Source organism: Octodon degus, unplaced genomic scaffold (genome assembly GCF_000260255.1).
Source record: "Octodon degus isolate 3935 unplaced genomic scaffold, OctDeg1.0 scaffold00169, whole genome shotgun sequence".
NCBI classification, from domain to species: domain Eukaryota; kingdom Metazoa; phylum Chordata; class Mammalia; order Rodentia; family Octodontidae; genus Octodon; species Octodon degus.
The window spans coordinates 5,505,619-5,521,353 of NW_004524745.1; the positions used below are offsets into that span (position 1 = coordinate 5,505,619).

The following is a 15,735-nucleotide window of genomic DNA, read 5'->3' on the forward strand; positions in this document are numbered from 1 at the left end:
TCTCTCTCTCTCTCTCTCTCTCTCTCTCTCTCTCTCTCTCTCTTTCTCTCTTTAAAAAATAATTTTATTGAGAAACAAATAGCAGTGAGACAGTTTCAAAACCGATCAGTAGAACAATTTCAATAATAAGTACATTGCACATTGTTGTCTCAGTGGTTATTCACTGTACAAGATGTAGACATGACATCTCATTCACAAACACTATTAGAACAAATCTTGTTCATTGAATTAAGAGAATGTAGCTGTATATCTATCCTAACTATTTTGAATATATAGATACAAAATGGTTATTCATTTGTATCCCCTTTTTTGTTTAGTTTTGTCAGAGAAGGGTATTCCATTGTCATTTAAATATTGTAGGTGCGTGAATTTAGCAAAATATTCCAATGTAATCCAGTAGTCCAATAGGAGTGGGTCATCCCAGTCTCATTCACCATCTCAGTGCACCCTGGGGGCAGAGTCACATGGCATGCCAACAATCAAATCCTGGCTGCTGTGCTCTGCCTAAACAGGCACTTTAGTCTGCTAAGCTATCAGGCTGGCCCTACGAAGTATATCTTCATTACGTTACCTCATTTATGTGTCTCTCTTCCCTTTCAGAGGGCAAGCCCCAGAGGCCAGGCCTGATTCCTCTTCCAGGCCTTATTTTATCTAGCAAGACATTTTGTATGTATCTAGTAAAATATCTTCTTAGAAACAATGAGTTGGATTGGGTATTTATGCAAGCAACAGATTTCACTGTATTCTATTTATACATAGAATTGGAAAGATCATCTTTATTCACTACTTCTTCTACAGGCTTGTACTTCCATACATACATTATGTTTATCTTTGTAAAGTCTGTTGATAGTTTGAAGAAATTGGAGTATGTGAAGCAAAAGTATATTTTCTTTTTAAATGCCTACATATTTTAAAGTTTCATTTTGATTCTTTTTGTGTATTATGTATCTCATTAAATAAGAGTTAACTTGAATAAAAACCTTTATTTGTGATGGGAAAGGAGTTATTAAAAAAGCTATATTTATTTCCCATTAAATATTTATTAATGTAAGCTGTGGGAGCCCAATTAAGGCACTCAATATCTGTACACAAAGTGGAATATGATTAGATTTTCTTATTTTAATGGTATGTTACACACCACATTCTACACTGAAAAATAATTGTGAAAACTAAATTTTTTAAAATGTGTTCCAAACATATGAATTGGGGCCAGGGAGATGGCTCAGTGGAATGAGTGCTTCCCTGGAAAGCGCAAGGGCCTGAGTTCAATCCCTGGTTCTGCCAAAAACAAAAACAAAACTCTAAACATATGAATTGAATTAGATATTTTTATTCAAGGGCTTTCTATATAAATACATAAATGAATTCTCCTCACCTATGAGGAAGCTGAGATCAAAATATCTAATTTTGGCAAATGCATTTTTAAATTACATTTGAAATACTGTATGTTATATGTGTTTGGTAGGGGAGAATCTGTTTAAACTGTGGTAACAATTATTTGTTAGGAATAAACATGTGTTGCCCATTCTTCTAAATGATTCTGAGAGATCTTGGAAGAAGAACTAAAAACAGATTCTGAGACATGCAGCTTATTTTAAATATTGGCTATGTTTACTTTAAAGTGTTAGTGTGACATGATGCTTTGATATGATACTTAGTCTCTCTGAGCTTCTTTTCCTTTTTATAAAACAAAAAAGAGACATTTTGTACATTTCAATCAGTATATATAAAGCAAACACCAGATGTTCACTGAGCAAATTGTTTATACAACAATAAAGAGAAACGTAAGAAATTCAATTTCAGCAAGGGATAATAGACAGCTAAATTAATATTAAATTGCAGAACATATTCAAGGCTTTAAAATTAGACTTCAGACAAGTTCTTGGCCCTTTGTAGTTATGTGATTTCAAGCAAACTTTCTTCATCTCTCCTGGCGCAGCCACCTGTCCCACCTTGTCAACATGGTTGAATTTCTGATATTTTGCCACAGCTGCCTCCTGCTCTCCTTGCTTCTGCATTCATTTTCTCTTCTGCTTTCCTTATCTTTTTCTGATCTCAACTCAGTTGTCTCTTTCTCAAAATGTTTCCTGACAGCCTCACATAAAATAAAATAGCACTCATCTGCTACCCTGGTTGTATCTTCATACCACCTATAATTCCAAACAGTCATATTTTCATAATTTGTTTTTAAGATATCAATTTTACTCCCCTCAGAGTGTAAAATCTGTGAGGCTTTGTGACCAGAAAAGTGCTTGGACACATAGCAAGTTTTCGGTAAGAATCAACAAATTAGCAAATGTCTATTTCTACCTTGGAGAGTGATATCTTTTATCAGCCTGTTCCTTACCTGTCAAAAGAAGTTTTTTTTTAATGAAATGAATTTTATTGTTTTGGACTGTTTAAATAAACAAAATGATAGAGAGTTGCTATATCCTCTAGACCTATAGGAAACCTATAGTTTTCCTATTTTGCACTTATGTTAGTACAATACATATGCCACTATGTTGAAACATATTATTGTATTCTTATTGGTCAAAGGCCATATTTTCCACATTTTATTTATATTTTTCTACTTTTATCTATTCTGCTTTTTTCTGTTCCTGGACCTTATGTCTATAATAAGTTTGTGTGTAGGTTACAAGATTACAGTTAGTTGAAATGTCCTCCTTAGTTCTGCTAGACTATGACAGTTGTTCATTCTTTGTTTTCCACAGCCTTGACAATTTTGAAAAGTACTGGTCAAGCATTTTGTACTATACATAGTAATTTTGTCTGCCGATGTTCTCATGGTAACACTGGAGTGACGAGATTTTGTGAGGGACCCGTGAGGTTGAATGCCATTCTCATTATATCACATGAAGGTTACATTGTACCAGCGAAATTTATCACTGTTGATGTTGACTTTTATCACGTGGCTGAGACAATATGTCTCACACTTGTCTATTGTAGTTACTTTTTTTTTTCCATATCTACCATACCTTTGAAAGAAAATGTATGGGTATGAGAAGTCCACTTAATTGGATACCTACTTCTTAATATTTTCTACAATATGTTTCCATGTATATTAAAATCTAAATGTAAGAATGTATAGAAAGTAAATCCAAGTGTCTTATTTGGATGGAGATCATCTTAACTGAGAAACCCCAGAGATTATAAAGAAAATCATAATTATAATAGTTTGATGATAAAAAAGATGAGATAAAATACCTATAAAATATGTTGGAAAATTTTTAATGATACTTGTACCAGTTAATGTTAGCTGAAGCATGTGTCATGCACTGTTTTAGGTATGTAAGATTTTTCATAACTTTCACAATATGTATACAATATATAGTGATTAAACTTCTCCTTATCTAGCCTCTTCTATACCTTTAGGTAATCACCATTCTACATTCAGATGGACTTCTTTAGCTTCTATATATGCAAGAAATCTTCTAGTACTTTCTGTATCTGATCTATTTCACTTAACATGTTTTCTGACAGCTCCATCCAATTTGAAGCCAATGAAGGATTTCATTCTTGTTATGGTGGAATAATTTCCACTCTGTCTATATGCTACATTTTCTTTGTCCCCTTATCTGTTTCTGAGCATCTACTCTGATGCCATATCTTAGCTACTGTAAATAGTGCTTCAATGAACATGGACAAGTACCTCTTTGCTATGACAATTTTGTTTCCTTTGAATGTATACCCAGATGTGTAATCACTGGATAATGTGGTAGATTTTCTTTTTTGAGAGACTTCTTATAAAGGCCCACACAACAGCACAGAAATGGGACCTACCCTTCTTTAGCTGTTCAATGTGTAGACATGAGAACAGGATAGCTGAGTTAGATACTCTCATCTGAAAGTGAGAGCAGTAAAATGCACTGTCATGGCATTTTTTTACTTCAAACAAGGAGTAAGTCCATCGTTTATTATTTGTAGTTTGTTTACAATCCTTTTAGTCCAGACCTATTACACCAATCATGAGCCACTTTTATCTTATGAAGTGGTTATAAAAAGAGACCTGATATTCACTTTAACTAGATTTTTGGTGGAAAGGGAATTAGTAATCCAAGGGCGAATTCATCCCTAAAGTGAAAGCTAGTTATTTTTTATTATTTATTTAAAGATACACCATATCTTTGGATCCAAAGATGGTTTGATTCCAGTTTTTAGCTTTTATGAAAAATGAGTGCTATACATACTGTATTATTATATTTCATTGGGTGAACAAGTGCCCTTGTTTCTGGAGGATCTATATGAGGCAGTGATCTTATCAAAATAATATGCATGTTTCTTTTCAGTCTTGAAAGACAACACCCAACTGAATTCCAGGTAGTAGTTGTAACAATTTTCACTACTACAAAGAATTTGTGAGAGCAAATATCACACACCCTCTTCAATTTCTGGGATTGTCATCTTTTTCAATATTAAAAATCCCATTGGATGCATGCTAGTATTTCAATATGGTTTTAATTTGTATTTCTGTACTTATTATGGTGCTTATTGTTTCATTACCTTTCTCTTTATGTTTATTTTTTGTGAGTTCCTTATATACATTCTGGATATGAGCTTTTGACAGTGGATTGAGAATATTTTCTACACATATCATATCTTTATAATTGATTTTTGTGGGATTAAGTCTTACCTTACAGTAATAAAAGAACCAGTTTATATAAATATGTTAACATTCAAAGGTATAAAAGTGTTTAACTATAATATGTGCAGAGTGGCAGTTGATAAAGTAGTATGTACCTATTAAATATCACCCCAGTGTACAAAAACTTTGTTATTATTTATGCACTGGTTCACATGACCAATATTATATAGGAAATAATAGGAAAAATCAGTTTTAAGAAGAATTTCTGTTTTTGTTGTTTATTTTACTGAACCGTACTGAATGTTAGGGTCATTAGGACTTCAGGGATATCTTTGGCAAATTTAATTATGAATCCATGCCAGTATTGTAGAAATTATTTCATTTATATATGTTTTTAAAACATTGTTTTTCTCTGTGTTTTGAAATACATCTGATAAGAATTGAGTATGTTCAGATGTTTGCTTTATAGTCTGAAATTATCACTAAAATAAGCCAACTAATGTGTTTGTGTTGGTTATTTGAATTTGAGTAAGAAAAGCTCAGTTATATTGGTTCATCAGTTCCATACCTTAGGGAGGGACCTATTCTATGGCAGCTTCCTGCCTGGAAAGCATAAAGGGAGAAAGAAGGATGGATTTGCTGCTGTTTCATTCAGAGGAGCTCCAGTTTTGACCTTCACCCTGGACATCATCTCCTTGCTTCCAGTGAAGACTCTTCAGCTTTCAGTGCAGTTCCTTTAGCCTTCTGGTGGAGACCCTCAGCCTTCTGGAATAGATTCTTCAGCCCTCCATCACAGATCCGTAAGCCTCCTGATGTGGACTCAAACAAGACACTTCAGTGAGCTCCAGACCTTCAACTATCTCCAGTGTGCAGACAGACCCTCTTGTGCTGTGCCACATCCAACTCTGTGGGTGAACATTGTAAGCTAATGCTGAAAATTCATATATATTTGTATGTCTTGTATCTGTTTCTCTAGTAAACACTGACAGATATAGAATTTGGTACCAGAGAGGTGGGGCATTGTTGTATCTGTACCTGATTGTGTGGTTCATGAGCCTTTTGGAACTCGTTTGTGGAAAGAGTTTGAAAAGGTCTGGAGGAGCTAAAAAGTATGCATGGAACACTGAGGCTGCACTTTACTGGAGTTTCCAGTCAGAGCTCAGAAGACTGTAAAGCTGACAGAAATTCTTCCAGTAAAGATCAGGCTTAGGAGATTTTTTTGTTGGGAAGAAGGACTGCACTGGCTGTTGGACTCCAGACTGAAGTTTCTTGTGACACTCAATGGATTAACATCTGCTCCAGTTGATTCAGGGCACAGAAGCCTTACTACTCGGAGCAAGACAGGATGTCCTGCCAGCTTGAGCTAAGGCAAAAATTGCTGGTAAAACAAGGAGGAACATACTGCTTACAATTTGATAAAGTTAATGATTTGACATAATTGTTTTCTTATTGTCATGTCTTTCTAATCTAAAATATGCACCCATGTTCAGTAGAACAAAACAGCTCTGTTTCTTACTAAAACTGAAAATTTAAATCAGTTAGGGGCTTTGTACCGGAGTCTGCTGACTTCCCCACGGAGATATTCTCTGTCTCTCATGTCTTCATTTGTCTCCCTAATCAGCCTTCGCTAGTCCAAACCTGGCACCAGGCAATATGTGTTATACTTTGGCAGAAAATTTGTCTGCCTTTTGTTCCTCCTCAAAGACTTTGCTTGAGGAAATCTCGAGACTAAGAGTGGTAGACTAATAAGAAGAAATTTCAGGGCAATCTAATGTTGAGGTGGTGGCATGGGTACTATTATTACTCAGTATACTTTATGTATACTGAGAATCAAGAGCAAAGTGCTCAGCAGGATGATTTAAAACATTTTGAGTTTGGCCAGAAATAAAGCACCATTAAAGCTGCAGACTACAAAGATTGAGGAAATAACATGAATCCTGAGAAGGAACAGGAAAATAGAAAAGATGGCTTGAGGACATCACAAGAACCAGGACCCTATTCTTTGCTGCTTCAAAATTGCAAAACTAGGCTGGGGAGATAACTCAGTAGAATAAGTGCTTGTCTGGCAAGCACAAGGCCCTGAGTTCAACCCCCAGTACCACACACACACACACACACACACACACACACACAAATGTTTCCTATTTTTTTTAAATATTTCTTTCTCTTTTTCTTCACATTCTGTAGGAATTTAAAGTTTAACATATCAATACTTGATGGAAAATACTTGTTCCATGTTATGTCTAAGATGCTTGATATTCAGACAGATAGTGAGGTTAAGCTCAACTGCCTATGTTATAGGGTAATAATATCATTAAACTTCTCATCTGGAGGGTTAACAACTTAAGTTTGCACACCAAAAATTAATAAAAAGAAGAACTGCAAGGACAGCCAACATTTTGGCTCTAGTGTTTCAAGGTCAGTGAAGACTTAGGACATAGGAGAACCTGTACTGTAACATCCTGTAATGTCCCAAATTTTCTGATCAAGGAGATTATGGGGCCACAGAGGAAAGTGATCAATGATGTAGAGTGTGCCTAAGGAGAGTCTCATGGAGAAAAAATATTCTTTCAGGCTTTCACAGAGAGCAAATTGGTCAAGCAATGGCCATGACTCATCCACACAGTTGACACTGACAAAGGATGGACAAACTGCAGTACAAGGTTTCAGGATAAATCCTGAGGGGATTTGACTGACCTTGTCAGATACAAAACTACATTTCTTGTTATATAGGTCTTGCTTTATCTTGGTCTTAACCATCCAGCAGAAAAGTATAAAAAGAGGTATAAAAAGTAAAGCCATATTAATGTGCTGAGCTGTAAAAGGCTCAAGTCAACAACTTCTGACATTGTCAGTCCTATGGATAACCCACTACTATAATGGACTACTGTACTATATTGGATTATTTTGCTGAATTCACGTACCTACAATATTTAAATGGCAATGGAATACCGATGTCTGACAAAACTAAACAAAGAAGGGGAATACAAATGAAGGACCATGTTGTATCTGAATATACAAAATAGGATAGATATCCAGCTACTTTCTCTTAATTCAATGAGAAGAAAGATTTGTACTAATAGTGTTTGAACAGGATATCATGTCTGCATCTTGTGAATAATCATTACAAAGACTACAATATGCAATGTACTAATTATTGAAACTGTCCTACAAATCAGATTTGAGTCTGTCTCATTGATATTTGTTTCTCAATAAAATCAATAAAAAATTTGCAAAAGTGAAAGGCTGCTTTGAGACAAGAACCTCAGCGTACCATGTTCTAGTGGTGCACCAGGAAATTTGTTCCTTGGGGTTTGCTTCATGGCCACTTGACCCTACAGCCAATAGAAAAGGAATCCTGGATTGTTCAGCTAGCAGCAGACTGTAGAGTCATCCATGTGGGGCTGGTTTTAGGTGCACTTAGAATACAAGAGTTGTAAGGTCAAGAAAGCTTCCACCAAGATTTCAGAAGAAGGTCTGAGAGGCCAGACAGTGTACCCCGATGAGGGCAGTGTGTGAAGCTGTGACTGAGAAGCCAAAGGTGTAGTGAATGCCCCCGAAGTTTGAAGAAGCCAGGAATATGGATTATCTGAGGAAAACTTCAAGGAAGGAGCAGAATTGGCCCAAGATAGCAGTACTGAGAGCTAGAAGCACCAGAAATGCCATGGGGTGGAGTCCACCAAACCCTTTGGAGTTTGTCTCTTGTCACAGATTGCCTCAGATGCTGGAGATAGAGCTATAGGACTTCATGGTTGCCTAGCTGGATTTTGGACTTGCTTTGGTCCTGTTCCTTTCTAATCCCTCTTTGTACATTTTGGAGTGGAAATATCTATCTTGTGCCACTGAATATTGGATGTGCTGAACTTTTTTTTTCCATTTGTATAGGGGTTCTTAGCTAATAGCTTAACTTAAATGTCAGATGAATCTTTGGATTTGAATTTTTCAGCAATACTGAAACTGTTCAGGATATGAAACTCTCAGAGATGGGTTAAGTGTGTTGTGAATAAAGGAATGTGTATGAGTGTTTAGGAGCTAAAGGTGGAATATTATGACTTATGTTTAGATGTCCTCCCAAAGCTTCATGTGGTCACATGTGGGGCCTTTTCAGAGGTGGCTAGATCTACTGTGAATTACTTCATGGTGAAATGCTAGGATTAAAGGTGTGAGTGCTACCCATGCTAAACGTGGGTAGTCTGGATTCAGTCTAAGGGCAGAAAGAGGGTTGTAGCTAGTTATGCTGCTTGTTGGCTCACTGCCTCATATACTTGCTGCTTTTTTCCTGACTCGCTTTGCAATGGGCTGTTTCCTCTTTGCCCCTCTGCCACACTGCTTGCCTTGCAGTTGACTGGCACATTTACAAACTATAAACTGAAATAAACTTTTCCTTCTCTAACTTTGGATGCTGGGCATTTTGTTTTAGCAATGAGAATAGGTAGACAACACCATGTCCATCACCTCGCAACTTTTTGAAAACTGTGATGACCACCTTTAAGATCTACCTTACTAGCAAAATTCAAGTATACAAAACAGTATTGAAAACTGTATTTACTGTATTTGTATGTTGTATTATATCTCTAGAACTTATTTCAGAGACTGTGCTCTCTTTGACTAGTATCTCCTCTTTCCAACCCCCAGGCCCTGGTAGTTCCCAGTGTACTTGTTTTTGTAAGTTTGATTATTTTAGATTATATAAAAGTGCATGCATGCTGTATTTGTAGTTCTTTACCTGATTTCGTTCACTTAGCATTAGGACCTTTAGTTCATCCATATTGTTGCAAATGTCAGAGTTTCTTTTTTAGATGCTTTTAAGAAGACTGAGGTATATACCAAAAGGCAATTAGATTGCTAACATATCTTGGCTATTGTGAATAATGCATCAACAAACATGGCAATTTAAATACCTGTTCTTAATTCTCATTTCATTTCTTTTAGAAAAATACCAAGAATTAAAATTGGCTCATATGCTAATACTATTTTTATTTTTCATTTATTTGTTTTAGGAATCTTCATATTGCTTTTTTTTTTTTTTTTGTGGTAGTGGGTACTGAACTCAGGACCTTAAGTTTGCCAAGTGCTATGCTATTGAACTATATCCTTGGTCCACGGTACTGATTTTTTATGATAATTATACCAATTTAGAGTTCTAGCAATAGTGTACAAAAGTTTTATTTTGTCTTTGATAGTACTCAATATATTGTCTTTTGATAATATTCTTTCTTATAGGTACGAGTAAAATACAATAGAATATATTTATTTTTTTATCTATATTTACCTGATGATTATTAATGCCTATGATATTTCCATGTACTGTTGAACATTTATGTCTTCTTCTTTTTAAAAATATATGTAGTACAGGGTCTTCAGGTTCTCACTATAGAACAGACTAATAGTGATCCTCCTGTTTTCAGCCTCCTACATGCTGGGCTTACAGGAGTGCACCACCATGCCTGACTCAGTGCACCCGGGGGTGGGGGCGGGGGCAGGGCTAACACTATGGTGTCAGGGATCAAACGCAGGTCCTGTACTTGCCTAAGTAAGGGCTTAGTCCCCTCAGCTATCTTGTCAGCCCTCTTTGCCCATTTTAAATTGTTTTTACTATTGAGTCCTTCACCTCCATATTTATTTTGAATATTAACTCTTTGATTGATGTGTAGTTTGCAAAACCTTTCTCCTAATGTGTTGACTCTTTTTTTTTTTTTTTTCTCTATTAATTACTGCTTTTTTCACATGTGGACATTCATTTTACCAATTTAAGATTTTGTTTTTCCCTTGTTATGTTAATTTTTTCCTTAACATAGAATCAATTTACTATAGATGTGTGGATTCATATCTGTATTTTTTGTTTTGTCATAATTGATCTTGATATAAGTATAATGCTAGCTTAATTGTTATAGCTTTCTAACGTATTTGAAGTGATGAAGTTGATGCATGTGTTATATTTCTTCATTACCCAGATCATTTTGGCTAATCAAAGTCTTTATGGATAACTATGAATGTCCATTTTGTATCTGTGTATTCAAAGTGGTTGGGATAGATATATAGTTGCATTCTCTTAATGAATAGAATGATTTTTTCTAATGGTGTTTGTAAGTAGGATCACAAGTCTGCATCTTGTACAGCAATTAACCACTAAGAAGAATATATGCAGTGTATTATTTGTTGAAACTGTATTTTCGATTTGATTTGAAACTGTCTCATTGCTATATGTTTATCAATAAAACTTTGAAAAGAAAAAAAAACAAAAGTCTTTATGGTTCATATTAATTTTAGGGTTGTTCTAGTTTTGTGAAGGATAGTATTATTATTTTATAGGGATTGCATGGACTGTAGATGACCTTATATTTAGGGTTTTTTGTGTGTATGTGGTACCAGGGATTGAACTCAGAACCTTGCACTTGCCAGGCAGGCGCTTCTGCTACTGAGTTATATCCCCAGCTCCTAAGTAGATGACTTTGGGTAATGTTAATATTTTAAAAACATTAATTCTTGGATACTCATTACTCATTTATCTTTGTCTCCTGCAGCTTCTTTTATCAGTATTTTATAATTTTAATGCAGGAGCCTTTTACTTCTTTAATTAAGCATATTTCGTTCTGTTAGTATTTTGAATGCTCTTTGTTTTTTTTTTTTTACTTTCCTTTTTGGGTATTTTGTTGTGTATAGGAGTCTACTGATACTTGTATGCTTATTTTTTTTTTATCCTGTATGTTTACTGAATTTATTCTAACAGTTTTTGTGTAGAAATACTATGGATATTTTATGCTACATCTTTACCGAATTTATTAATATTAATACTGCTTTTGAGTATCTCTACATGTTTCTTTGTATTTTATCTTATCATTTGCAAGCAGAGATCATTTTACTTTTCTTCCTCTTAGGATGCCTTCTTACCATGTTGAATTGCTCTGGCTACTGTTCCCAGCACTACATTGAAGAGAAGTAGTGAGAATTGGGCGTTCTTCCTTTGCACTAAATCATAGTGGAAAAGATTTCAGTTGTTTTTTGATTATGTTATTAACTTTAGGCTTTTAATATAGTACCTTCATTGTGTTGAAGTAAATTTCGTCTACATCTATGTTTTTTGGAAGACCTATAAAAGCAAGTTTGTCTTTGTCAATTCTGATTTTTGTCTATTTTCTATCATTTACTTTTATTTCTTTCTAAGAACATGAATGATTTTTATTTATTTATACATTCTTGCTTCTCATGAATAATTTGGATTTAGTCATGATTTGAGACACTTAAAATATGTCACTGAATTTGGCTTGGCATTTTTATTTGTTTATCAGAGAAAATGGCCTAGAGTTTGATTTTCTTGAGGTGGTGTCTACATGATTTGTGGCAGGATGTTGCTAGCATTGGATAAAACACATGGAAGTGGTATTTATATTTTCTAGAGTTTAAGAGGCTCAATATTAATTGATTTTTGAATGTTTGGTTGAATTCACCCATGAGGATGTTTGGTGCTGGGATTGTCTTCAGGAAAGTTTTTAATTACTCATCTAATTGCTTTACTTTTTTTTTTTTTTTTAAATTGGTCGGTGCAGCCTTTCTACTTATTGACCATGACTTGAAACATGTAATATTTATAGGGATTTACTTATTTTTCCACTGTATTTAATTTTCTGATGTTTAATTTTTCATAAAATTCTCAGATTTATATTAGAGACATTCTCTATGTTTATTTGTTTATTTCTGAATTTATTTGAATTTTTTGGTTAGTCTAAGAGTTTGTTGATTTTGTTTTTCCTTAGAAAACACCAACTCAATTGTGTTGATTTTCCTTTTTCTATGTTCACTTTTGCTTTATTATTACTCTACATAAGGGACTGACAATAAATGCTTACCAAATAAATTTTCTGCATGGCAGTTAAAAGATTGGCTATTTTTCTTTATTTGGCTCTGGTTTACAGAATGTTTCGTATGTACTTTGCTCAACCTGTGATCTCATAGCGCTGTCATTTGGGGGATACATCTGAGTAACAGTAGGACTCTCATGTACTCAGGAGAAGACCATGATATTTCCTTTTTTCCATATTCCACAGATAATTAATTTAGTAAATATAGAATGTAGTAAACTAAATAAATAGATGTGTTTTGTTTTCTAATTTTCTTCTAATGGGTGATTCTGATGATTTCTGGACTCAGTTAAAAATATAATTCACTGGTCTAATTCTACTATTTTCACTATTCTTTTAATGTTATATTTGATTCCATGCTTATCTTAAATTCTGTGGCACATCATTGTGGTCATGGTACTCATTCTCTTTTATATACTTTCACTTTAAAAAAAAAAAAAAAACAATTTATATTTATCTGGTACCAGATCTCACCATGCAGCTCAGACTCATAGTGATCCTCCTGTCTCAGCCTCCACAGTGCTAGGATTATAGGTGTGCCCCACCCCGCCTATGCACAGCACGCCCGGGGTTCTGGGGCTAGCACAGCATGTGGTACTGGGCATTGAACTCGGGTCCTTGCACTTGCCAGGCAGGTGCTTAGAACACCGAGCTGTCTCCCCAGTCCTCTTTCATATACTTTCAAACTTGATATCCCATTTCTCTTTAAAATACAGATTGTTCTCTCTACATTTTCCATGAATCCTTTTTTATTCATTAAGCTTTAAATATCATATATGTGATGATGACTCAATCACAGTATATCTAATCTGAATCTTTGCCCCGATATCCAGTTGCCTACTCTCTCATCACCACCATACGACCATCGCTATGCATAGCTTGACCAGTACTGCCTGCGTTTAGCCCTGCTCGGCTGCTCTAGCAAGTTTTCTCATTTCAGTAATAGCAATTCCATCCTACAAAACATTCCTTTCTTTCAAGGCAAGTTTCTAATTCTTTGGTCAGTCTAGTTGACTAATGTTGAAATGTAGCCAGTATTCAAACTTTTTCCTGTACTGATTTTATGGTTATTTTACCAGAAACTATTATTATTTCCTACCTAACCAAATGTGTATCTACCTGCTTATGATGAAATCCCATTTCCCTAGATTCCAGTCCTCAACATAATACTACAGCCATCCCGTTAAACCTCAGGTTGAAACCTGTGATCCTGTTTGCCAAAACACTGCAATAATTTCCCTTCTAATTTAAAATAAATTAATATAGCTACCTCTTACCTAGATGACTTTACTTCAAACTTCTTTCCTGTCTTGTTCAGTTCACTTCACCCATAGCTGCATTAATTTTACTTTTATCTGTAAAGAAAATATGTACTAAAAAGATTCTGGCTTTAACTGTTTGATTGATCTTGCAAGCCTATATCTAGTAGTCTGAGCAACAAATTTGATGATAACAATATATAATATAACAACCATTGTTAGGGCTGGGGAGATAGCTCAGTGGACTAAGTGCTTGCCTGGCAAGTGCAAGGTCCTGAGTTGGATCACTGGTACCTCAAAAAATTATCTATATATATATATCTGTATCTATAGCTATATCATATAGATAGATATAATTTTTATATCTATCTATATGTAAAAAGATATTATATAAAATTATATATCTATATCTATAGATATAGATACAGATATGTATCAACCATTGTTAATTTCCTGTTCTTGTTTTGAAATTCTGTTCCACTTTTACTGACTTATGGTGCTTTGTTTTTCTCTTTGTTCTTATTTCTTTTTGTTTTTTTCCTCTTTAAAATAAAATTTAAATTTAAATTTAAAAATTAAAATTTTAATTTTTTAAAAGACTGGCAACCATCATAAGGACGTTTTCTCCCTGATCACAAAGCCCTTTGACAATGGGAATTTGTTTCTTATTCTAAGAGTGTTACAAAATCAGTTTATGAAACTTATGTATTTTTCATTTTACTAACATTTTGGTGAACATTCATTCTCCTTGGAAAAGCAAAGTAACTTTCCTAGACAATCACATGTAGACACTATACATAGATGAACTAAAATTCGAAGATGATAAAAATTGATATTAATGCTCTTAAATTTAGGTCACTATTATTAATCAGAGAAAAGTTCATCTTGAAATTCAATCAAACCCGGAATCCAGTAGAGAAGAAAGAGCTGCTAGAACAAGCGAGAAAAAACATTCTAAGATGTAAGGTATGGCACATTATATGATTACTTGGTATGTGAACTTTCTCTTATAGTTGATGACTGGCTACATGTTCTAAAATTCTGAAAGAAAGAATAAGAATATAGGCACACATTTCTTTAAAGGAATTATAAATAACCAAAAGGGAAATATTGATGTCAATTAAAGTTAATAATTTAAATTTCATTAGCCTTGTGTATGATGACTCCTAGTAAATTGTTAGGGCATGTGGTTGTGGACGCCAGTCCAAGAGCCCACTGCAGCGCCTCAAAGGCTGGCAGATAGAGCTTTCATTATGAAAAATTTGCATTTTAAAAAAATGCTTAGCTGAAGTATAATGTGGCACGAAGACTAAAAGAAGACTTTGTAAGCCTCCACTATACAAATACAAGGACTGCATTCTTTTTTTCTATTATAAAGTATTCTTCACTTGAAATAAAAAGTATACTTCTTTAAGGTAAGATGCCAAGTCCCACATTTTCAAACATATTAAAACAGAAAAAGAAGTAAAATAACCTTTACTTTGCCTTTAATGAATTTGACTAATTGTTAGTTTGATTTATAAGTTGTCTACATTTTTCCTATTCTTATTTTTATCTTCTTTCCTTCCCATCCCTCCTACCCTTTTCCCTCTTATTCCTCTCTTCAAACAAAAAAAAGTCTGTTATCTTCCTATTATCTATCTTCTACTTTTCCATTTATAATTTTTAGTTTCTTATATGAGTAGGCATAATTTGTGAAACAACTACTGCACAGAATTGAAGTAGGAAGTAAGTTTCTGTGTGCTTTCTGGTAGCAGCTATTTTTCAGTTAATGGCTGTGTGTATATTTATACTAGGGAAGCGATCCATTTAAAACACAATAGTATGGAAACAAGAGGTGCCAGGAGGTACCTTCATCAGCTAGCTTCTTTCCAATGCACTAAATGCTCCCAGGGGAGTCTCAGGCTTGGCACCGCAGCTAAGAAAATGAGCCCATCCCCACTGCCGACCTCCTTCCACTAGCATGGATACATCAACACCGGTAGCCTGCGTTGCACAGCAAACTAGCATCAAGCTTATTTCTTCAGTAATA

General features: G+C 34.6%; 1 protein-coding gene across 1 annotated transcript in view; it reads left to right on the forward strand.

Moving 5' to 3' along the window:
* Tmem232 (transmembrane protein 232) overlaps positions 1–15,735 on the forward strand; it is a 254,152-nt gene that overhangs the window by 9,883 nt on the left and 228,534 nt on the right. The window contains exon 2 of the mRNA XM_023703402.1: positions 14,558–14,669. Within this exon, the coding sequence (XP_023559170.1) occupies positions 14,558–14,669 (112 nt within the window). The remainder of the gene's footprint in view (positions 1–14,557; positions 14,670–15,735) is intronic.